Genomic DNA, 24,342 nt, shown 5'->3' with positions numbered 1-24,342 from the left:
TCATCAAAGCCTCTTTTTCCCCGCGGGCTCATCAGAAAGTAGCACTCAAAAATCATGTCGCAAGACAAATGTTTAGCGACGATCGAGGGGTGGCTCGCGCTCTGATGTCCGAGACAACGGGACTCCATAAAGGGGTAAGGAGAGCGAGCAAGGGGTGGTGTAGGGGCAGAAAGAGCGCGGCAGTAAGTGTCAGTTCTTTTGTGAGCATATAATACATCATCGATGCGGCGAGGGCTTTTAAGCTGTCCTGAAAATACCAGCCGGCTGTACGAGTTATTAATGTCCCACCTCCTTATAAAGTACTCAATTTTCGTTCTGTACCGAAGAGAAATATTAGCCGTAATACGGGCACCGCCGCAACGAAACGCTGCAGTATATCAGGTCTTAGGTGGGGGTTGGCTAGGGTGCCGGGGGCGAAAATTACACCACCGACGAAGATGTTAATATCGGTGAACTTTATCGTTCACATAGCTCGGAAGCAGCGAACACGCGACACGGTCGCACATTGTTTTGACAAAAGGGCGGCACGTCGAACTTTATCGCGCGCTTTGCAAAACTCCCTCTTGCCCAGTCGCGTGCTGCCCTTCCACGGACACCGTAAATCACCGAGTCCCTGGGCTACCTGTGTAAAGATTAACTCAATCGATTTCGAACGTATCTCCCCATCGGCCGATCATTGAATTCAAGGTGGGGACCATTCAACACCCTGCCCTTATATTAGCTCTCTGCGACAGTTCCCTTTTGTACGACGGGAATTCAATTTCTGGGTACACCTTGCACCCAAAATTAAATCGCATCGCTCAAAATGACTGCAGCAAGTTTTAATATGTTGCGCAGGCTGAAAATGTGTTACTTTAAATTAGTACCTGTGTAGGTAGCACTGTGGTATTCGAGGGTTTATTATTCTGTAGTGAGCGGAAGCTATCGATCGACTTTGTGACTTATGAGGTACAGGTAGCAGTTGATATTTATCGAAAGTAGAACTTTGATTGAATAGTTAAGCGTACTCTGGAATTTCAAGTTGGAATAAGATGGGAACAAAAATTTTCTATTACTATCCCCATGATTTGTAACAATCATTCGATTAATATTCGGTGAATCTTAAATACTCTTTCTTTTCATTTAAGTTTAGCTTTAGAAAGTCGAAGTTACATCTCTGAATGTTCACTCGCAGTTTCCTGCTATTATGTGTACATGTCTTCCTCAAAAAGGCTGAAAACGATAGAATTGCAGAAGAATAGGCGAGACATGCATTTTAAACGAACTTCTTATCAGAAAGACTTCTCTTGGCTTCGCATTCGGTTCCTTTCATAACTTTCATTCTTGGATAGGGCTTGTTTATAAGGACCTGTAGATACTCGTAAAACGGGAAATAGTTCCCCAGGGGCTAGATGGAATTTTTCTCAAGATGTGATTGGAGTTAAGTCTTTCGACAACGTTGCTATCGTTCCTCTGTCGGGGGACATAAAACGCTTTTCTCTAGAACTCATTTTAGGTTGTGACGAAAGGAACAGTACACGTTCTGTTCTCGCTAACTCTTGAACGGTTGGATGTAAAGTTTATCAAAGGGATTGAATTTTGTAGAATCTGTAGAAGGGAGAAAATATTGGACATTGAAATTTTAGCTCTTTCATGGTGTAGATGAAAGGGTATAGAAATCTCTTTGTCTTTAAACCAAAATGACAAGTCACATTATTCTATTTTCGAAATATTGATATTCAAACTTTAGAACCTTAATTCAACATGTTACATTTACGTCTTATTACGTCAGGGTAGACTTTTGTAAAATTAACAAAGGTAGCTTGACTACAGTAACAGCAACTTTGTTAAATCTACAAAGTCAACTCTTACTGATTCCATGATCTGTAACTTCTCCAAGGGACTTCAGCTTAACACTGTATTCTCTGAAGTTGCAATTTTATTTTCCCCATATTCCTCATTCACACGTCCCAAAGTACATAAATCCTAAAATTACAAGAAATCCCGCAACGATTACACCGCGAGTAAGATATCCCTCGAAGGTCATTAGCTATCCTCTCCAACAACCCCTCCCCATCTATCACCTCTCCGCCAGGCCATTAACAGTAGCCCACCCCCACCATACGTATCATAAACTGCCGGTATTAGCGTCGATTGTCAGGATTTAAACGGCACCGTGATGCTTCCATCGCAGGTTCCGAAGCGCGTTAACAACGCGAGGGGGATTCCCGAGCCGCGTAATCTCGCGATCGTTCGATCGAGGGGACGGCCACCGTTCGGCTCCTCTCTGGTGGCTCTCGTCGGGCCATTTCTATGATGCACGGCGGGGGTGCGCGTTGTCGCCGAACGGGGCAGAAGGGAAGAAGAAATGTCGCGCGTAAAACAGCGTCGTCAGAGTAACGAGGCGTATTTTTAAGCCCGCATGTGGTCCGTGGAGATCCGTCGAGGTTGGTGGTGACGCGCGTGCCTGGATTCGACTGGATTCGAGTGCGCGCGTGGAGGCGCGCTCGCGCGCAGCCGACCACCGGGTTGGGGTGGCGATGCTCTCGCTGGTGGGGGAGATCCTTGCCAGTAGGGTGGGGGTGGCGGTTCAGGGGAAAAGTAGAAGCGCTGGAGCACGCGGGTTGCCGGAGAGACAGGGGTCGGTGGTAGGGGGTAGGGGTAGCTCTGAATCCCTCGAAACTCTGACGATGCTCTCTCTCTCGACTCAGTTCCGAAAGCAGAGCCAGAGCCGAGAGTACACTCGAGGCTTCTTCGCGTCGCGCACCGCGTCGGGGCTTTCTCCTCTGCTCTTCGCTGCGTGTTCCGCTCGTGCACGCGTGTCACAGTCACGCCGGCGACCCCGCGACGCGCTACTCTGTCGACGTCGACGTGGACTGGTGTGTCCTCTCTTTGTCCACGGGTCGTCCTCGAAGGAAGTTCGACAGCGATCGCCTTCAGAGTACGTCGGATTTCTTTCGCTTTTTTAAACTGACAGACGAGGGGACGTGTGCGACGACGCTTCTGAAAGGAGTCGGAAGGTCGAAAAGGTCCGCGAATGTGTCTGCAAAGCGGACGGCTGTAAAAGAGAGTGAAGCGTGCGGCTGAAACCGCTGGCGTTGGAGCTCTTTTTTCGTGCAACAAAGCGCCTGCCCTCTTCTTTCTTTTCCTTTTCGCCGTTTTCACCGCCAGCCTCTTCTCTCCTCCTCTCGCCGAGTGACAACGAAAGGGCTCGTCGATCGACTTTTCGCCGAGCACGTGTGTGCGTGGGCGTGATTACGTTCGGGCTCTCGGAGCCGTCAAAGTCGAGCACCTTTGGCGGTCAGCGCTTTTGTTCGCGCAGAGTCGTGAGAGGCAGCTGGCATTTAATGGAGATGATCGTCGTTTCCTTTTCTCACCGTCCTGAGACTCCTCCGTTCAATATCTAACACCGTGGAACGTGGAACGACCACGTGCCTCTCAAACGTTGCTCCGTTTTATATTTATCACGATTTTCTAGCGTGCTCGCGCTGCCCTTCAACTGTTCCCAAGTTACACGTGTTGTCGACAAGTGCACTCATAATCCACTTTTTCTTTTCATTCCGTGAATGTCAAGGGTTCGTAGTGGTCGAACAAAGATTCTTAAAGCAGTGCTGGGGAGGCTGTCGCTGACGCACCGTCGTCATGGCAAACGAAAATTAATGGAGCCCCTTCTTCCCGCGTAAATCGAACAATCCGAGAACAGTAACATGCATGCAAGCTATCAAGACAAAGCGGTTAGTCGATGCATATGCACGAGGGATTTTGTGTACCCAGCTTGCGGGCCGATGATTAGAGGCTGGAATAAACCGATACCAAGATATACGGCTTCCGCAAATACGTTTCGCGATCTACTTTCCCCAGTTTACTCGTGTGTATATTCTTCGACACAAATCTTGCGACATTCCGCTCGAATGTTTTTATTTCGGCCGAGCTCTGTCGAGGCTCGACGACTTAACGAGTAAATCGCGGAGATTTATAGACTGGCAAACGTACCGAAACCGCGCGCGACTCGTCTAACAATAAGCGTCCCAACGCTCCGTAATTCACAGAACGTCGACCGTTGGTTTTAATTTCGTGCAGCGGCGAATCGACGCGTGTTACCGAGGAAATTTTTAATTAACAGCGATCCTTGGATGTACGCGCGCAGAATACGCGAAGCCAGCGGGGCCAGAGACAGCGCGAGATCCTCGGTTACGATCAATTTAAAAGGCCATACGTTTCTCGGCGAAACTCGCGGAGGATGATTTATGCCGCGGCCTAAATACGTGATTTGTACGACTCGGTCGCGACGAGCCGGCTGATTCCGGTGCAAAATGACGACCAACCCGATACCCGTCCTCCACTTCAATTACGCGTAAATCATCGCGGGCAGCGAGAGCAAACGTTAAATGACCCGCGCTCCATTAAGTGCTCCACGCTTGAATATTATTTTCGACAACGTGTTACGTCGCCATCGATCCGAGAGGGAAATAAAATTCGACCGATTGCTTTTGATCTTCCGCCGTGAAATAGACGATCGCTTGGAACGCAACTTCTTTCTGATTACCATCACCGTTTTACGATCCATTCTGGGTCGAGGATTCGATGAAGCCTTTAAGTATGGGTGATTGATGGGAGCTCGCGAGAATAAATGCGTAGGCGTGCTAACCACGGAGCCATCGAAAGGCTCCATCGTCCTCGAATCGCTTCTTCGATTTAAGTTACATCACTTACAATGGCGCTTTAGTGGCGAAGTTTAACAAGTACGTTCCGCCGAGGTTCCGCCCAAGGAGGTTCGACGGGTCCCCCTAAAGTCTGATAATTGGCTGGGTACTATGCATTCAGCGGAATAGCATCAGCTGCTCCGTAGTTCGTTTACAAAGAAACCACCCTGGACCATTCAATTTTTCATCCGTTCTGAGGATTCGTATTGAATAGAGATCGCGAGAAAGGATGGGGGCATTAGGCGTTCGATTGGGGATCTTTCTCTGAATTAGCGATCGCGAATCGATCGAGGTAAACGTACCTTTGACGGATTTGCAGAGCCGCGGGACCATGGGCGAGTCCATGGCGGAAGGAGATCGGCGAGGTTCGAGGATGCATTCGATGGTGAATCTTGGATGAAGGTGCGGTCGAGTGGCGAAGTGACGAGCCGAGGAAAAGTCTGAATCGATTGGCGTCGAGGTACACGGGACGTGTGTGGACGAGTTACGATGCGCGTGAAAAGTTGACGACGCCATGTGACGCGAGTAGACGAGAATCCCGTGCGACAGGGTTGCACTGATGCTGCTGGACTGTACGACGTGGTCAGCGTACGAATGGACCCTCTGCCGCGGATGACAGTCGGATGCTCGGGAAGTGACAGTGGCATACTCGACAGTTGAACTGGGAAAGAACGACTGGATCGTGATCGGATCGGTGCTTCGGTGAGGATTACTGAGAGGTCTAGGAATCAGTGATGCCGTGATGGGCTGCACCTCGGGATCGTTCTTCCTGGCTACGCTTCTCGCGGCTGGATTACTCCTGGTCGTCCTGTTCTGCGAGTCGTCCCACGCAACGAGTGAGTACACGCTGTTTATTGCTTTCGCAAGTTGTTGCCACTTTAACTACTGTGTGTACTGAAGTACGTGATATGTATACGCGTGGAAGAACTTCTTCTATGGGTCTAGTCTTTGACTTTGTCCTGTCTTTTTTGGATACATTTGAGAGAGATGTGTATGTACATTTTCGTATGTGTGATGATATCAGCTGAAGTTTGCAGAGAGAGATTAGGAGATTTTTAAAGAATATTTTTTCTTCATATTTTCACATTATTTTCAGACAAAAGGTAGCGGATACCTTATCAAAAGTAATGCTTCAGATCCTACGAAATGCTTGAGAAAATGTATTCAGTAGTTAAAGTGTTAAAACGCTTTTGATTCTTTGGCTGCTTGACTTGCTATTTATGATGGCTTTTACTTTGTGACTGAGAGAGTAATATGAGGCCTTTGGAATAAATTAGAGGATCACTTAATTATATAAAATTGCTCTTGAAATTATTTGACGTTTTAAAGGAGGTAATTAAGAGTCCAGAATCTACTTTTGGAATAAAATAAGTCTAATAATTATTTTTCAGAAAGCTGGGAACTTACAAGGAATTCAAAATTAATTAAAGAACTGTTGATTGAAGTATAAATATGAGTGTTAGTGCCTAAAAACTTGATCCTCTAATTTCCTTTGATAATTCCACTCTTCCTCAAAATAATATACTCCCTGTCGTATTAAAGAAAGGATACTGTTACTTACAAATTGACATAGATCAACATTTTCGTAGTAGGAATATATTTGTAACAGTTGAGACGATTGGAGTGAATGGAGTTTCCCCGCGTCGAGGAAACGCTACTGTTTTACTGTGGAAGCGACTTACTTTATCTCGTCGTGTATTTTCAATGACAATATCGCGTATTGTTATAAAAACCGAGTGTGACGTTTTCTCGCTTAGAAACTAAATATTGTCCCACGACGTTGCTGACACGCAGAAAACATTATTTTTTTATAATTAGCTCCCCTGCCAAAATTCAAATTCTGATTCAATCAGAAAATCGTCTACCTCCAATTCTTCATTACCCTATTATCATTATATTACCTGTACCTCGCCTTCCAGGCAATGGTCAATTCACTCTTCCCACGTTCTTTATACCTACAATCCAGTGTACTGTCTCAGCGCAATAAAGAAGTAATATTATATATTGCAAGGGTCCTAAAAAAGCATTATAGCTCCAAACACCCTATCACAGGGGACTCCCGTGGCAGTGAACGCGTTAATCGTTTGCGGAACCCTCGTTTCGCCGAGAAACAGCGGTCCCTCTTTTCTTCGAGAGTAATACCTCGACGCAATTCGGTAGCTCTGAAACTTTGAGCGTCCGTCCAATACGCTGTGTTTGGCCGTCGAAATATGTGTCGTTAGAATAGAAGCTATAGCAAAGAGACGGTGTAAAGAGTGAAAACGGGATAAGGACGCTAGCTACTGAAAGAATAAGATAGTAAGAGACAGAGAGGGACGTAACGAGGCACAAGGAAACGAAACGTGATGAAATGGCCTGTTTAGCCGAGATATACGCGACGCATCGTGAAAAGGCAGGAACGATACAACGGAGTATAACTTCGCTCTTCTACTCTTGCTGGCTGGTCGTATCCAGCCTGTACGGTGTCGCTGGACCAACTGGCGAGGGTAGAAGAGTGAGCAGGGGAGGGTGGCAAAGAGGGCGTGAACGGTGCGGTGGTTTGGCTCAAAGAACGTTGAAGCCAGAATAGGACGCGGACGTTGTCACGATGGGTGTGAGATGGCTGATATTTCCTTGTTTTTTCTTCCTTCGTTCCCTTTTTTTTTTATTAAAGAGAACTTCCTTTCTATCTCTCTTACGCCACTATTTCTTTTTTCGGTCCGGTTCTTTCTTGCAGACAAGTAATGTTCTCTCGACGTGCCTGTCCTCTTGCATTTCGCCGACGAACCCTGGGAGTAAACGCAGGTGGATAGTATTATAATTATTTCTACGGCGGTCTCTCCATGTACCTTGCGTTAGCCATTCCGCGCTATTTCTGTATCTACGTTGCTGTGAATTTTTTAGTCTTTAGAAGGTCTCTGTTTTTCATTTGTTGATCGCTTAAATTAACTTTCTCCTTTTCCCATTGGTGACTCATTGTCACGTAACAGCTCACTAGAATTACGAATTATTAAAATTGAAACATACTGTAAAGAAACTTGTATTGCGACGAAAATTACAATAGATTTAATGTCTAGATAATTGTTATATAAAGTCAAAAGCATTTTGACAGAGTTTTAGCGTTAAGATTCTTTTCTTCTGTTAGCAGAATTTTTCAGCAATTCTTAGCTCGTGTCAGGTTTCTAATTTTCTGTATTGTTCACGCTACAAAAGTTTCCGATTTCTTTTCTGCATTCCGTTTCATCTTCGTCCATTCTATTTACCTGCGATGCTTTTAAGGGGCCACCGGGTAAATGATGTCGCAGCTATTTTCATAAAAAGAAATGACCATGTTTGCGTCATTTTCCAGCGCGCCTGGTATTATTATTTTCAATGTTGGTGCCTTATTCTTCCTTCACTCTGCATTCTTGAAAAATGTTTGTGGACAGTTTCTTTTCACGTCAGTCTTTTGCATTCACCCCCTGAACCACGCTCCTCTCCTACGTTCTTTTTTCCCATCTTCAAACTTCTCAGAAATTTCTCCAACCCCTCCCTTCAGGAGAGTAATAACTATTCTTATTTGCCGACCAGAATCTTGTTTGTTCTGTTTGCCCTTTTTCCCCTCGTTCCATTTTCGCGATCTCCACTGGCGCATCCCCTGGATGTCGAATGGCTTTCAGAAGAGGATACTCGAGTATCCCGCATCCGTCCGACTTTTTGGGTCAGTTTCGGCCGTCACCTTCCAGGTACAACGAAAGCTTCAATAAAAGTTCGCGAGTTTCTTCTTAGCCTCGTTACCAGGATGCACCTGCGATTTTGTGTTTCTTTCCCCCTCTGTGACTTTTCCCTCGATTCATCGCTGACTTTTGGTCATGTAGAATGTATAGTCGATAGCAGATAAAATTCGAAGTCGTAAAACCGACAGGGTCATAAACGGAAGTAGAGTTCTATCGTTGAGTTAACGTAAGTGGTTGATACTAAATTAAGTGGTTTCTGAGTATGTTCTGTTTATGGGACAGTCGAACGATAGATCCGTGTTTTGTCGATTGTGAAAAAGGTAATCGTGTTTAACTATTTAAATAATTTACATTTATAAATGACGAGAATGTTATGTTTTTTTAAGCATGCGGGATTTAAAGTTTTTTAGAGTTTAAAGTCTGAGCCATCGAGTTACGAAGATTTCAAGCTGTGAGCTTGCGAGCTTGCACGCTGTCGAAATTGAGAACTTGCGAACTCGAAGGCTTTCATGTTTTCGAATATGCAAACTTGTGAGCTTGCAAGCTCTTGAGCTTTTGAGCTTGCAAGTTCTCCTGATTTCGAACTTGCCAGTATCCGAGGTTTGGAATTCGCAAGCGTTCGAGGTTACAAGCTTGCAAGGTTGTGATCTATGGAGCTTACAAGGTATTGAGCTTTTAAATTTGCAAGGTTTTGAGCTTCCGAGCTTCCAAGATTTTGAGCTTTCGAGCTTGCAAGTATTCATGTGTAGATCTACTTAATCTATTATATTATCAAGATCTATCTCCTCATAATAACTGAAGAAAAGTGGAATAACTCGTGAATAAAATTTACTCAAACCCAAGACTTCTTATCACCCCGCGTTATTCAAGTCGAAACTCGTCCACTCCGAACCGAAGCCATCCTTTCGGCAGGAATCCGTGAACGTACAAACGACGGCAAGGGGAAAAAACAAAATCCGTGGAAAAACAATAACGATAACGGGGTATCGAGCCGCGGCGCGCTCCGATAATACATCACCTTCGGTCGGCTGTGAAAAATGGCCTCGCGTAGGAACGATTCCCTGTAAAATATTATGGATCTAATAAACTCGAAGCTTTGTCCTCTCAATTTATCGGGTCGATCGCCGCTGCGGACGGGGGCGTCCAGGCAAACATTTTGCTCCGTCGCTACCACCGATACAAGCGAATTAATCAAATTGCGATTTTTTCCTCCGTTATGCGGTCGTCAGCTCGTCGAATTACGAAATTATTGAGCAGGCCGTCGCGTTTTACCTTGTCAGCGTCGCTCTCGCCGCTGACTCGTTTCGTTTTATTGGCGTTGCTCGTTTCACCGTGAACACCGATATTACGTATTAGAGATTACGACGGGCCTGGTCGGCGAGAGCTGGCTGAGCCCGCGAGACCAGCGTCCCGTCCGCGTGTTTGTTTTGCAAAACCATCGGGCTGCGCGCAATCGATACGGCTGTGCACGCGGCCATGGAATTATGAGCATTACCCCGGCATCGACGTTTTATTTGTTTCCAAGATTTATTTCGAAAAGCGCGTCGCGTCGAGTGCATCATACGCGCCGCGGGCCCGACCATTATGTTCCATCAAACCGTATCTCCTCGCCGCGTCTCGCTGGTTACGCGTGAACGCGACGCGACGCGACGCGACGCGGAGTCATCGCCAGCGCGTACGCGCCACCAGCATTCGAGTTTAATGAGATTTGAATAACACGAAGAAATGTTGCAAGCGGATGGAACGAGGAGGGACACGTCGATGTCTTCGTCGCGGCGCTCTCCGTTTTCCTAGTTTCGTTTGGTTTGTCTCTTTTATGCGGGACAATGGGAACCAGACGGGGGTACGCTTTTGTTGGGCTTCAGGGGAGGGCGCGACGCAGCCAATGTTTCACTTTGAGGTCATTTGTTTTGAGCTATCGGGGTTATTGATATCGTGTGCTTGCTTGTACTGTTTGCGTTTCTGGTTTTTAAGCCTCGGCTTTTTTTATGGGAGCGTGGGTGAAGGATTGTCTGCTTGCGTTTGAGATCATTTATTAGAAGATACTTTATTTTGGCTAAACTTCAGGTATTAATAAAAGTTGATGGAGAAATATCGGGGGTTATTTCTTAAAAAATTGATACCCAGTTTTTGAATTGAAGCATTTCATAAAATTTCCCGATAATGACTAATAAAAATTACATCTTTTATTTTTAAAATATAATCACTGGAGAGCAAGGGATATTTGACCGTGAGACATTGTCATTTCAAACATCTCTTTTTTTTTTAAATTACCTCCTTTGTGGCATCGGTCCAACAGAAAATATAAACGTGGCCTATATTTTGCGAACCATTCAGTAGAATATAGAAATCTAAACACGTGTAGCGTTTATACACTCCAAAGCATTCGGTTTGACCCCTTTTTAGCTGCGTTTTGATGTAGGTGAATTGGAAACAAAAAAGGTCGCCCGCGTGTTATCACGAACCGAAGTAATTAATATTCATTCGAGTCAATAGGTTGCAAGTATTTAGATTCAGGTTCATTTTTGGATGGTTTTCGACGGCGCAGCTGCGTTAGTATCACAATTCATGATTACCAGAATAATTTTTTTGACATTCCTACAATCGTAACGAAACCCAACGAATGCTCTTCAGCGAATTAATTACGATGACACCTTCGGTGGTGAAATTTGTGATACTGGGAAAGGTATTATTCCGATACAATCCACGTTGGAACTAAATACGCTTAATTAGCGTCAAGATTACGCATGGATGAATTGAACGCTTTATATTAATATATGTGTATGTAATGATACTGCTTCTAATTAGACTTCGCTGTCTCTGTTCCTTCATTAATAGAATACAAACTTTAATATTGTTTGGAAACAACATGATAATGATGCTAATAAATTCATTCAAAGCTTGGGAAAACAACATTCCTTAAACGTAATTATGGAAGGATATAATTTACAGAAAATTTAGAATATTTACAATGATTGATTTTATGTACAATGTAGAATTGTACGCACAACTGATAATTTTGAATAAAACTATTACTTACTTTTTTTCAAGTCTTAGGATTACTCTACACAACATGTTATATAACTGTGTTATATAAACATTACAATAAACGTAATTATATAACATGCAGTGTAGACGCACATTTACAAATTTTAAATTCTTTATAACTAAAACGATCTGTCTACTTTGAATTTCAAATTCGTTTTAAGTAGTACGACAGAATATTTAAGAAGTACAGAAACTGAATTATTGACAGCTATTCACACCATTAAAGCATAATTATCGAAGGAACCATTTCTAAAATGAAGAACGAATGTCGCGTGCCGAATTCCACCTTTTCCTCCACCTTTTTAACGTCTTAGCATCAGCGTTGGCAACGGTAGCATTCCCAGCCTGCTTGCCGTGCCGATAAGAGCAGTGTATCTTGCAAACGCCATGGAAAAGTGCCTTTAGACAGCCGAGGGAATTTACCTCGGGGGGGTGAGAGCGGGATAGGCATTCCAAAGAGACAAGTTGATAAAACGCGTATTACCAAAGATTCACCAATTTACTAGCCCGTTCCAGAATAGAATGAACAATCCTCCTCAAGTATCAAGGGATTGCCGAGTCGCATAAAATCGTTATACCTCTTTTACAATCGACGGCGTTTTCCAGTCGTTAGAAAAAGGAAGTGAACGTCTTGTCTGTGTTTTCGCGGGGACTACATAAAAATTGGAACGAATACGGCGAAAGAACCGTATCGATTCTCGACGAGACCGATAAAATCAGTTTGGAATGGTCGACGCTATGCAAGCCGCGAACTTTCGAGCGATAGAGTCACGAATTCTAATTCTAAGCGATGGTTACGTTTCCTTATATCTGTGGCTATAAGACAGAACGACTTAGATCACATTTTCAAAAAGTTCGAGTTGAGATTTGAACTGAGATCTAGAATGTAGAATTTTTATTTTTAGAAAGAAGACACAAGATTGAAATAATTCTTTTACCTGAAACCGAGGATTCCAGAGGACACAAGTCAATAAGACAGTCTTAAAGTTGAAGACTTTAAACAATAATATTTCCAAAAAAAAAGAATGTTAGACATAAATAATTTTGCTTTACGATAGATATTTCTGTTATATTAAAAAAGTTAGGGGTACTCTCGAAATTTTGAAAAATAGAAGTAATGCTTTCAAGTCTTCTCGACTTATCATAAATATCACGAATCAGGAATGGCCCATGAGACACAGGTCACGTTAACGACGTGTTTCCCAGAGTCGATCCCGTATCAAGACTCAATAGTCGGAGCGAATGTCTTCATCGCAAACGACGGCTGATCCGATCATTTATTTTACGCGAGGACTCGTTTCTCGTACATTACAGCCGAGCCAAGATTTATGTATTTTCGAGGATAGAACTGTACTATCTGCTTTATGACTCGGCAGATGAGCGGAATGGCTTCCCACCCTTACGTCGCCGCCACCGACCGTGATTCCTGGTCCTATGTACTCCCGAAGGAGTCCTTTCTGGCAACGACCACTGTGCCGCTAAAGCATCGACAACTTTTAATGCTCCCTTTTGATTTCCTGTCCTCTCTTTAACGTTCTGCCCCCCTATATTCTTCTTTCTCCCCCTCAGTGTCTCCTTTCCTTGTTTATTAATTGATTCACGAGCGTCGTTCGCGCTCGTGTCCTCGTCAGGGAGCGAATACAACACAGGCACGATCGGTCAACGTATGACGTTCAATTTGTAGAAAATGCTTCGTGTATATCAGGGATCACGACCGAACGTTTTGTTCTATATCGAAGTTTTTCTCTGGATAAGATACAATTCCACCGTAACGATCGTACATCCAAATGAATGGGATTGATCGAGCGCGCTTCTCCTGTCGTCCTAGTTAGTTTCGACGAGACCCTGTTCGACTCGTCATTTTTGCTGACACTCGAAACCCCTCGGCCACGGTTCAATTCGAGATACAGTGATTGATGTAACGATCGTTTTATCCTTGTCCTTTAGCTGGCATCGGCGCGCGCGTCGGTGATTTCGGATCTTCGACGCGGGGGCGTCGGGAAAATACACCGAGAGAAATCCTGCGGGAACTGTAAACAACACTGCGTAGGAATAGAGAGAGAAATGGTAAATTAGTTGGAAAGCTGGAGCGTAGACATTTAGCCCTTTTAGCTTCGAAGGACGCGCGAGCGTACGCTCCAGAAATTTCTGGCAAATCATTAGACCAGCTTCCCAGATTCGGATGTGAAATTTCTCTTTTATCGAAGAGATTTTTAGCTCGCTGTGCTCCGTGTAAAATGAAAGAGCTTGGGCGAGTGTAATTTGAATTTCTGGAAATTCTTCTCTCGGAAAGCGGAGGTGTTAAATGGGAACAAGTGTAAAAACTTTTAATGAAATACCGGCTATGAATTGCGAAGCATTGTATTTTTCTAGTCTATTTGAACGGAGGCTGTTTTTGTAAAGTGGTCCGTGAAGTTTGCGCTGGTAATAACATTAGCTGCATCCTTATTAACCTTTAAACCACTTGCTGTTCTCGTCTAGATTCGTTTGTATAATGGGGAGTGAAAAAATTATAAACGACTACTGCTATTGTTGGTATTTAAAATATAATTATGAAGAATAATCTGTAAAATTGGTATAACGGCTGTATAGTAAGAGTTCATAGACAGTATGTATTTTGAATAACAGAGATTCATTTATTTTTAAATTCTTTTCAATCTTTAATTTGTATGGGTATATTGTGTATGGTCTAGAGTATTTAATGCAAAAAATATCCATAATAAATTATGGAGGCTATTTAATATCTGACATCCTAAAAAATTACAAATTATCTATGCTGTTATTAATAGATTTTTTTAATGGAATGGCAAAGGATTTATCATGATATGTTATAATATTGACATCATATCACTTAAACGTCAAAATCTGCGATGATAAATAGTAGATTGGAGGTGTTTCTAACTAAGAACTCAGATAGTTAAAATATTGCAAACCTGTTGAAAATAATGTATGATATTCAGAACCAAGATTTCTATTTCTATCCTTTAAAAAACTACAATTCACTTACAAAAATTTAAAAACAGTATAATATCAAGCGATTTGCAGTATTTCGATTTTATTTCAATTTTATCACCGATTCAAATACTTCACCAATTACTGTTCCATAATAATATATCCTCCAATTCCAAACTTCCACAAAGGAACGCAAGCATGTCTCAAATATAAATAGCCACGACAATGAGGCGTCGTTCATCATAAATTAAATCTCGTACATTTGGTCCGTCTCACAGGGTTAACCGAGGTTAATCTCCCTCTCAAAAACTAAAACACACGCAGTAAACAATCATATCCATCACATACTTAACAATTCTGTCAGTAGGTAATCCACATCGTCTCATTTTTCAGAACTTGCCATCGTCCCTTTGATCGCGCCACCAATAAAGCTCTCACAATCAATCCCATTTATTAGCGAGCAGAACGCTCGCGGCGCAATAAGTAGAATCTCCACCCGATCCAGACCATCCGAGCAAAGCGTCGAATCTTTCGTAGAACCCGTACAAAGGCAGCCGTCGGCGGTAATTTTCACAGAACGCTCGATAAGATCGGTCCAAGGTTGCATAGCTATGCGCGCTAATAAAACAGCCACTTTTGATCCCTTGATCCTTCCTCAATTTCGACGGAGGCAGCGCGCGCGCCCTTGTTCCCCCGAGACAGAGGGAGAGGATGAGAGAACGTAGCCAGCGGAGAGAAAGGAGGAGCCACGAATTCCAGGTGGTTCCACTGGCAAAATTGCTGCATCCGTTGCCGCGTTCCCCTTTATCTTACATCTTTCATGAAGATGCAACGGACCGCGAACGGTCCAGCGGTTACGTCGATGCGCATCCGTTCCGCGATAAGCGAGTTCCTCTGTCATCCATATCGTGGCCTCGGTTCCCGCGCGTTTCAGCGCATCAAGATGGAAGTAAATATTGGATCGCGTCCGATCGTTCCCTCCCCCGATCCTTTTTCCAAGGGGACTCGTACGGGCTGCACGATGAAAATCGAATCGATCCGCAAGCGGTCCAGGCACAACGGTATTATCTGCTCGGTAATGACGGGGACGCGTGCACGAATCGATGAAGAGACAAAAGAGAGAGGATGGGAAAACGGGAGTCGAAGGACAGGCGAGAGAACGTGGCCGGACAGAAACGGACCATCGCATTATCGTTGCATTCACGCTCGGACAAACCCGTTGAATCGTTATGGATAAGCTATTGATACAGGAGAAAATGGTTAGCGACGGGCTTTTCTGCTCCCGTTCGCCCCGTCCCGCCTCCTCCCTCTTCACTTTCCTCTCTATCGGGGCGCGGAAATTCGTACATTTTGACGTCACCGCCGCGAACCGACCGGTCAGGTCCATTTGTAAAATGCTCGAAACTCTGGAATATTTTGCCTGGGAATGTTCGGTCGGAATCGAATCGGTAACAGCGTTGCGCCATTCCGTCGGAACGATTTAGCGTGGCGAGCTGAAAGGCTTCAGCCTCGATTTGTTTCGTCGGAGTCAAACACTCTGTTTTCCATTGGGGGCTTTAAAAACCCGCCATATAAAACGTATTTTCTCGTTTTTTCTTCTTCTTTCCTCTGCGTCGCGCATCCAACCCCGACCGTACACCCTTTTTCTCTTGAATGTTTGTCTTCCTTCGGGCGCGCCCATTGTGATAATATTCCCCGCCTCGTCGCGCGTTATGTCCTCCATGAGCTTTCGGGCCCCGCGTTCGTGCGCGAGAATATTCAAAGCCGATTCGAGGCGGGTCGCCTGGAGATTTTGCGCGCTTCCCGCGACGATGCGACGCGGGGTTACTGCACCGGGGACAAAAATACGTGTAGACGTTAAAGCTGATTTACGCGCTGTATTTAGCGCAAGAACGCGACGCGAATAAACCGAGTGGGAACGCAAGAAACGGTCCTTCGGAGAAACCTTACAAGGGGGAGGCATGGGTGTGGAAGTCACTTTTGAAATGACGCTGGGTGCAAGTTGTTCTACAAGTATAGTCACAGCCGACTCTAGTACCTACTAGCTAGCTGAACGAAAAACAGGAACACTCTGATAGACCTATTTTGTACTTGATAGAAAGGGTACGCAGCATTGCGTGTTTTTCTTTATCTCTGTCTATGCATTAATGTTTTCTAGAGGACGTTTCGTAAAATACGAATAGTAAGTTTATATAGAAAGATCTCCAGAACGAAGGCCCACTATGACAAACCCCCTTAGGGTTTTCCAATACTGTATCACAGCCGATTCTAGTACTAGTCATGCTGAACAAAAAACAGCAACACTGTGAGAGTCAATTTTGCGTTGAATAGACAGAGACACACAATGCTGCGTATTCTTTCTATCAAGTTCAAAATCCACGAGTTGAAATGAAGTAAAGGTAACGGGGAGAATGTGGCGTCACATAGATGGTTTTATCTTTGCTTCAAGACAGTTATCTGACGTCGTGTCTATAGTAGATACAGAGTGATCAATTTAACTAGAGACTCTCTAATGGATGTTGGCAGCATTTACAATGCTAACAGCATTTAGAATAAATGCTGCCAACACTGGGAAGATTTCCAGATAAACTGATCACTCTGACCATGTATGTATGTATGTATGTAATGAAGAAAATCGCGCGTGACTCTTTCCTTTGGCGACCCCGTGAGTAGAACGAAGCGGAATCTCGTGGAAAGAGTTACTGTTTGAGGCGTGCGTGTCGCGAGTCACCGATTGACTGGCTTTCTGGACCGAGAATGCGTCTAATGGACCGTTTCCGGTAATACGATTGACTTTAATTATGACCCTCGGATGAGAAAAAAGAACGACGCGCCTTGAGCAGTGCGGGCTATTAAGCTTAATGGCGACGCAAGGGAGACTACAATGAGACATTAAAAATAATTGGACGCGGAGGCTGAAGTTGTTGTCGGCTGAGGCTACTGCTTTCTCTTGACTGCTCGAACGAGAAACAGGTGGGACTTCTATCGTTCGAGATGGTTGCAGCCGATCGAAAGGGATTTTAAATTGCCTGCTGATTGCATTCTTACTACTGTCTTATAATTTCATAGGATTAGGACACAGTCATGAGGAAAGGCTAATGGGACTCTTCTATGATTGTTTCAATTTAATTTGATGGTAGATATCTATTTTTGAACTTGAGGGGAAAAGGGTAGCGTGAATAATATTTATACCCTTCTGGGAGAATATAGTCAATATGAGATGTATCTAAAAAGTAAAGTTGTTCCTCATTTAAACATTTGTAATGTTTAAAGATGTAAGGACTTTTAAATTTTGAAATTATTCAGATTTCTAAGTCTTCTAATTTTGAAAACATTCAAGACACTAATTAATAAATGTCGATACATATTTCATAAACTATCGGCCACGTCCCTCGTTTGCTACAACAATGTCATAATTAAAAAATTTGCCGATATTATGATTATGGCTTTAGGTCGATGTTGCAGCTAACGAACGATAATTATATTACACTATCATATTACCATATAATGCCTTGAAAATTAGATATAGGTGTATCTAACTTGATAAGTTCTACAAGCTAGCAAGGGCTCATTAAAAATTCAACGAATGTTACACAGTTACATTACCGATTCATACGATTTTATATATTTTATGATACATTAACCTTATTAGCCAACGACCCAATCTTCCCCTTCCGCTTATTTTTACCATAAAAGATAATGAATTCTCCATTCCCAGCGCAGTTTGCATTCAACACTGCCAAACTGTGTACTTTCGGTAGTTCAATTCTGCATCTCGTTTACTCGGGACATTTACGCATTCGTTTACGAATGGAAGATCGTTTTTAATTTCGTCCAGACCCGCGTTATTCACCGGACGCTCTATGTGCTCGTTATCGCGTTAGCTCGTTTATTGCTTCGCGCTCTTGTTGCATCGCGTTTGATCGTGGATTTCGACCGTGGACCGCGGAATTAATTTTGCAGGTTGCCGCGGCGCGAGACTGTGTAACTTTTCCCGATGTTTTTCTTGACCGAGGAACAAACGCGGAAAACTCCGACGAATTATACTCGGATCTGGTTGCATAATGCTCGATTCAATGACGGTCGGATAATCGTTTAAACAACACTGGCTGACGCGCGGCCAGCTCGTCGACTCGCTACATACTTGACGATAAATAACATTTGTACCGAGGCAACGGGGTTTTCATCGGCCGCCCGTTGACACCGTTTATTTTTGATTAATTGGAAAGCTCGTGTCACCGTCACGTGTTGCCGAACGGCGAGCTGCGATGCAATTTGCTCTGACACAGTTTCCGCTTTTTTTGCCCCCCTCTCTCTGTCTGCTATGACAATCTTCCCTATTGCCTTCGATGGTAGCCTCACTTTTTTTCGCCTCTTTTGCTCTCAAAACGCGTGACGAAAGCCGCGCCTCGTGAGAAAAACGACTTTGCTCGTATAACGGCTGATTCTCCATCGAGGAAAATTGCATAGTTGGAGGGAATAGGTATTGCTAAGTCGTAAAAGTTGTGGAAAGGCGACAAAGGCTGGAGTTGGTAGTGTTTTTTTAGCGTCTCGATGAGAAATCGGTTCTTCTATGACTTCGATATGGTTTTTGAATATTACATGAGGGAGGAAGGGGGTAGATCAGTTTGGAGATAATATGGAGTAGAGTAGAACATAGTATTATAGTACTATACTATAGTACTGTACTAGTACTATACTATACTAGACAAGCAGCAAGGCATAAAAACTGCTCTACTCTCTCAACTTCCTCATAATGAGATTTGTATTATGTCTATAATATACATAGTATGTATATAATATCTACAATCTTCTATAATTATCTTCTACGCCAAAAGAAGGTTCCTAATCCCCTACAGAAAAAGACCCTACCCAACTAGACTAAGAAAACGGGGAAAGTTCAAACAACAAAAGCTCTATTCAACTTCCAACGGACTCCAAATTCCTACATTTGAAACGTTAATATAATCCCAGCGTAAATCAGACTTCGCACACGACCACAGTTCGCCAGGCAAATCCTTACTAAAGATTAAACAATGTAAAAGTGGCAGAACATGCAAGGCTTCAAGAGCACCCAGTTTCGAGCTGAAGCTCAGCTCGACGCGACAGATAAAATTTCCTGAACAGGACGCAATTTAACGACAGCGAAAGCTTCCCGTCGGATTACTATATAGTGAGTCACGATTTGCAACACAGTCGGTAACGTATTCTTTAATTAGAGCAGGACCTACCCATAAATTCGGCGTCGTTGCCGAAAAGGGAGATCGGGGACAATTTTCGCAGAAATTACCCGTTGGCGCGAGTGGATAGTCGCATTGGGAAAGGAATTTATTGGATTGCGGAAAACGGTCGATTCGTTCGTTTCGTCGCGAGCGTTGCGAGGGGGACATCTGAGGATCGGGGGATGGGGTTACCGATAGGGTTAGCGTCGGCAGTTAAAGGTATTTATCCTAATTGTAATTGCAGACTTACGGATCGCTTCGTTCCTCTCGTCTCTTCTCCATCCCTTTTCCCCTGTCTTCCACGCAGCGGTCGCTCCCGTTTCTCCCGTAACCACCGGCAGGAAATAATGAAAGTTTAAGCGATCCAGGAAGTTTCGAATCCGAATTCGGTCGTTCGTTCGCGTTTCCTTTAGCACGGGTTGTAGCTTCCCGAAAGGGGCCGATCGTGCTCGAAATAATTGCGTTATCATCGGTCGGGAAAGTTTATGGAAATTCGCGAAGGAGACGTCCTCGTTACCAAGAAATACGGTATTAACGAGGCGTGTGCTGATGTCGCGCGACAAATTGTCGTCGTAGTCGTTGCGGCGTCGACAGCGGTGGTGGTAGTGGTCTGTGTTGTTCGCGTTGCTCGTATTACCACGCGCAGGCGAAGCCGAGTAATTTGCATTTAGAAAATGCCTGTCCCCTAACCACCGTCGCTAATCTGATTTCTCCCCCGGTAACCAGCAGTTTTTAACTGACGCTCGTCACCCTCGCCCGCGTCCAGGAGGCTTCCTTTTCATCCGATTTCACGTCACGGGGACACGTTTGCAATTACACGCTTCGTTTGTACGACGATCGTATCGCGGCGTCGCGCTGTTGCGCCTTAAATTCAGCCCGAGCTTTCGCGAGACTTTCAATGTCACCGTTTCGCCCTCCCAACCTCTGTCGCGTTCTTAAGTGAAAACGAATTAGAAGACGTCGAAATACTCGCGGTGTTCTCCTCGAGCACCGTTTGGTAATTACGTCCCGCGGAGAGATGTTTGTAATGGAGATAAATTGAAGCAGACGCGCTGGCTTGTGTGCTATTAATATGAATTGAATCGTAATCCCTTACTTTGTTCTTTGTGAAAATTAATATTGTCTTTGGAGGATGAATAGCCTGATTCATCATAAATTCAAATCACTCGCGCGTATTATACTTCGCGGGGACTTTAAGCACCGGATACCTGTTAACGTTGGTAATTTTCATAATCGCCAAACGATAGTCAAAGACTGATATTCATTCCTTTCTTCCTGGAAGTGGGGAGGGGATAGGGGTGGAAGGGTGGGAAAGAAACAAATGAAGGCGTCGCGAGGGAACGATTCGTAGTTTCGTTTCGCCCGTCGTCGTCTGGATAGGGGTGGAATCAAGAAATTAATCAGTCTGAGGGAGGAAGAAGTTCTTGCGCGAGAACAACAGCTAGAAACTACTCTTGTTAGACGCGTGTTATATGAGTTATGGGAACTCTGTAACGCCATTTCTGCTGTTGATGCAATTTTAATGCATGCTTTTGAAATATTGTTCGAATAGGGTGTTTCTATAGCGTTAGCACAAACTCCATAGAGCAGTGGAATTTATTTAAAAAAGTGAGAAATTCAGAAAATGGAATCTAGAAATTGAAAGACATGGAAATATATTGAGAATTTGAAATTTGAATATTTAGAGTTTTTGAAATTTGAATATTTGAAGGTTTTGAAATTTGAATATTTGAAGATTATGAAATTTGAATATTTGAATATTTTGAAATCTGAAAATTTGAATACTTCAACATCTTAATATCTAAAATCTAAAACAAACTTCCAAAATAATATTTACAATTCGTGACTCAATTTTTAGTTCATACTCAACGTGAAATGTTTACCATTTATCCATAACTCCAATCTTCTTTTCCACGAGCAGAGAAAAAAATACGGGTACAAAGAGTTAAACACTAAGATTCGTTCTATAAAATGTACGAACGACCCCGTCTACCGTGAAACCGAATTACCAGCGAAAACTAATTTCAAGTAACATAAACGAGGAGAATAGTTTGCCTGGTTTTAATTCATTTACCATTCTCAACATTTTTCCAGGCCGAAATAAGAGAGGCGCCGTGCGATTCGAGTCCGTTCTAGCAAGTATATGTTTATTTGTTTGCCCGAAAGTTCGGAATTAATTTGTCGGACGAGTTATACTCGCGCGCTCCCGTGCGCGTCCCGTATAGAGGGAATACGTATTTATACTCAGGAATATTAATTATTCGCGGTTATAAACTTCGCGCGCGAGATAGCATATAGTTTTCGTTTATTTCTTTATTTTTTTCCCCCGTCCCGGTTTAGAAATTGTTCCAGCAATTTGCAGGATAGCTGAAACAAACAAGAGCGAGCTCTCCTCGTTTCGCAGATGCAGCGCGCCGCCGTAGTAATATTGTCCCACGGAAATGGAGAATTCTCTCGTCGGCCAAGTGATTTGTCGTAATTACGGATTTTTGTCTCCTCTTCTTCCTCCCCTCCAGCCCTTCTTTTCCCCCCTTTTTTTCCCGCCAAACGAACCCAGGTTTCAGCGGCCGGATGTGACTCGGGGTTAAAGCAAGCAATAAGACCATCTCCGATAACAGACTTATCGAAAAATAATAAGAAATTCTTCGTGTCTCCTCTGGTGGATCGTACGTGTTCCCATGTATGGCGGTTTTCTGTCTCTCCCTCAGCGTCGGTATAATAATCGTGTTTAGTTTCTCGTATTACAATCATAAAGCGTGTAATTATTACCATGCGCATACAATGGATATTGCGAATTTAATATCGACGATACTGAGTAAACGGTAATGTTACTTTAATATCAATTTGATATTATTCCGGGGCTTCGATATTAATTCGTTTTCTCGTTATTCCAATGTAATACAGTCGATTTTGACCTCTTGTTTGGGCGAAAATTAAAATGCATCCCAGGCAATGTTAATCTGTTTACTGTTTTTACTCGAACAACGAGCAGGCAAAGCGTTTATATGATTTATTAACGGCCACCGAAGCGTAAGATTGTTTCACGCAGCTGTTGCCATCGAGGAGCGTCTAGTTTCTGTTGATTTTCATTATGTGTGTCGATGCGTTCACTCAGTTTTATCTTTCCTGCTTTATTTTCGCATGTTCATGTTACATATTTTTTTTTTTTACTGCCTCGTCGTGCAGTTCGATTCGACGATATTAAGGCGTCTTCGGATGGTGTTCGTAAAAGAATTACGAGGCACGATAATAAGGAACAGAGAGACTTCTAGCGCATAGTAATAACGTGCAAGAATTCTGTCTCGTGTCCTTTTCGCCTGCAGTGGTAGTTAATTGCACTCCCTTCCGTTTTCTCTGGGAATTAATTCAAATTTCCCATAATAATTCCGACCCACTTCTGTGCAATGCGCTAGGATGGAAAAAAGTAAAATATTCTATGGAATATCCAAGCTTAACAAAAACGCAATAATCACGGTTTTCCCATCTTCATCTTTTAAGCAAATAACGGAGTTTGCTTTCCAAGCAAACGCGAATGCTATTAGATATCTCGCCAATTTTCTCTCGTGGAAAGCAACTTTATTTTCCTGTGAAATGAATGCTTTTAAATCTAGAGAACTATGTTATTCTGCACTTCCGTTTCGTTTCCGATGGAATCGACTAAAAATCGTACACTGACCGGAGAATTTATTCATCTTTATTTTAAGGTAAATATCTACGTATAAAATGAAAGGTCGGTTATTAAAAGAGTCACAGAAATGCAGAACAGGAGATAGATACACATAGTTATATGAGGGATTATATAAGATACTGTCTCGTGATTCAGAAATAGCAACAATTGCTACATCATTTGATATATATAACAAATATTGCACGTTGTCCATGTTATTTTCTTTAGATAGACTTGAAGCGATATAAACGAAGTAAATTACGATTATTTAGGTCGAAAGCAAAATAAAATATGGAAACGCTAGATAAGCTTATCTGCTGTAGTTTCAGACGGTAATATTACAGCTTACCACACGTTTACGATAGTTGTAACAATATGTAACGTGGGTAGCACAAGTTTAAACCTCTCGTCTTTGAACTTTAAGACCATAAAGCTGTGGGTTCACTCTAAGGTCTAAACTTGTGCTGCTAACGTTGTAAAGTTTAACGTTTAAAAACCGAAATGAATAAGCTTACTTAGCGTAATCAATGTCATTTTGTTCTTTGACAGTATCATTGCAATTTAGTTCGTTAATTTCGCTTTACTTAGTGTCGTAATTAATAACATAATATAATTCTGTTTCCATCTCTTAGACAATTCAAAATGCATGTAACTTTCCTTGGTATTTACAATTATTTCGGAAGAGTACCCAGAAATTTGGTTCATTAGGAATAGATAGAAAGATTTGTATCACTAGGATAGTATACCATCGAAAATCTACGATAGCCTAGCTTGATTAGTTCATCAATCAACAGCGGGGTGTTTACTCCTTCGGCGTCCGATCAATTACTAGCTGATCCACGGCGTCGGTTCCCTGGGTAAGGGGCGTCGCTCAGCGTTGTTTCGTACATCGACGGCGCATCGTAATTTTGAAGCGTCATGAGGTCATTGATGGATCGTCTTTACCAACTTTCTTTGTTGAGCTCCGCCTCCCGCTTCCGTCGTCGCTATCTATCTATACCTAGAGTTAATCGTCCAAGTGCATCGCCTTAAGAAATTAGTTTGTCGCGAACATCGCCGAACGACGACGACGTCCT

At 43.3% G+C, this 24,342-nt stretch overlaps 2 protein-coding genes across 2 annotated transcripts in view; both read left to right on the top strand.

Annotated features, from left to right (window-relative positions):
* The first annotated feature begins 2,295 nt into the window (after positions 1-2,295).
* LOC143186263 (uncharacterized) lies at positions 2,296-5,126 on the top strand. Its single transcript, XM_076389835.1, has 4 exons — positions 2,296-2,375; positions 2,417-2,620; positions 2,691-2,920; positions 5,002-5,126. Exons 1-4 carry the CDS (start codon positions 2,296-2,298, stop codon positions 5,124-5,126), a joined length of 639 nt encoding a protein of 212 aa, XP_076245950.1.
* Positions 5,127-5,148: 22 nt separating this feature from the next.
* The window catches only part of Tei (irregular chiasm C-roughest protein teiresias), a 320,721-nt gene continuing 301,527 nt past the window's right edge, over positions 5,149-24,342 (top strand). The window contains exon 1 of the mRNA XM_076389111.1: positions 5,149-5,518. Within this exon, the coding sequence (XP_076245226.1) occupies positions 5,425-5,518 (94 nt within the window). The 5' untranslated portion in view covers positions 5,149-5,424. The remainder of the gene's footprint in view (positions 5,519-24,342) is intronic.

This window comes from Calliopsis andreniformis, chromosome 12 (assembly GCF_051401765.1).
Source record: "Calliopsis andreniformis isolate RMS-2024a chromosome 12, iyCalAndr_principal, whole genome shotgun sequence".
Taxonomy (NCBI): domain Eukaryota; kingdom Metazoa; phylum Arthropoda; class Insecta; order Hymenoptera; family Andrenidae; genus Calliopsis; species Calliopsis andreniformis.
Note: the sequence above shows the minus strand (reverse complement) of the source record. Positions and strands in the feature narration are given on the sequence as shown.

Coding starts and splice junctions, on each gene's coding strand:
- LOC143186263 (XM_076389835.1), top strand. CDS start 2,296: ATGCACGGCGGGGGTGCGCGTTGTCGCCGAACGGGGCAGAAGGGAAGA. Junction 2,376..2,416: donor CGTAAAACAGCGTCGTCAGA/GTAACGAGGCGT, acceptor TGGTCCGTGGAG/ATCCGTCGAGGTTGGTGGTG. Junction 2,921..5,001: donor CGACAGCGATCGCCTTCAGA/GTACGTCGGATT, acceptor ACGGATTTGCAG/AGCCGCGGGACCATGGGCGA.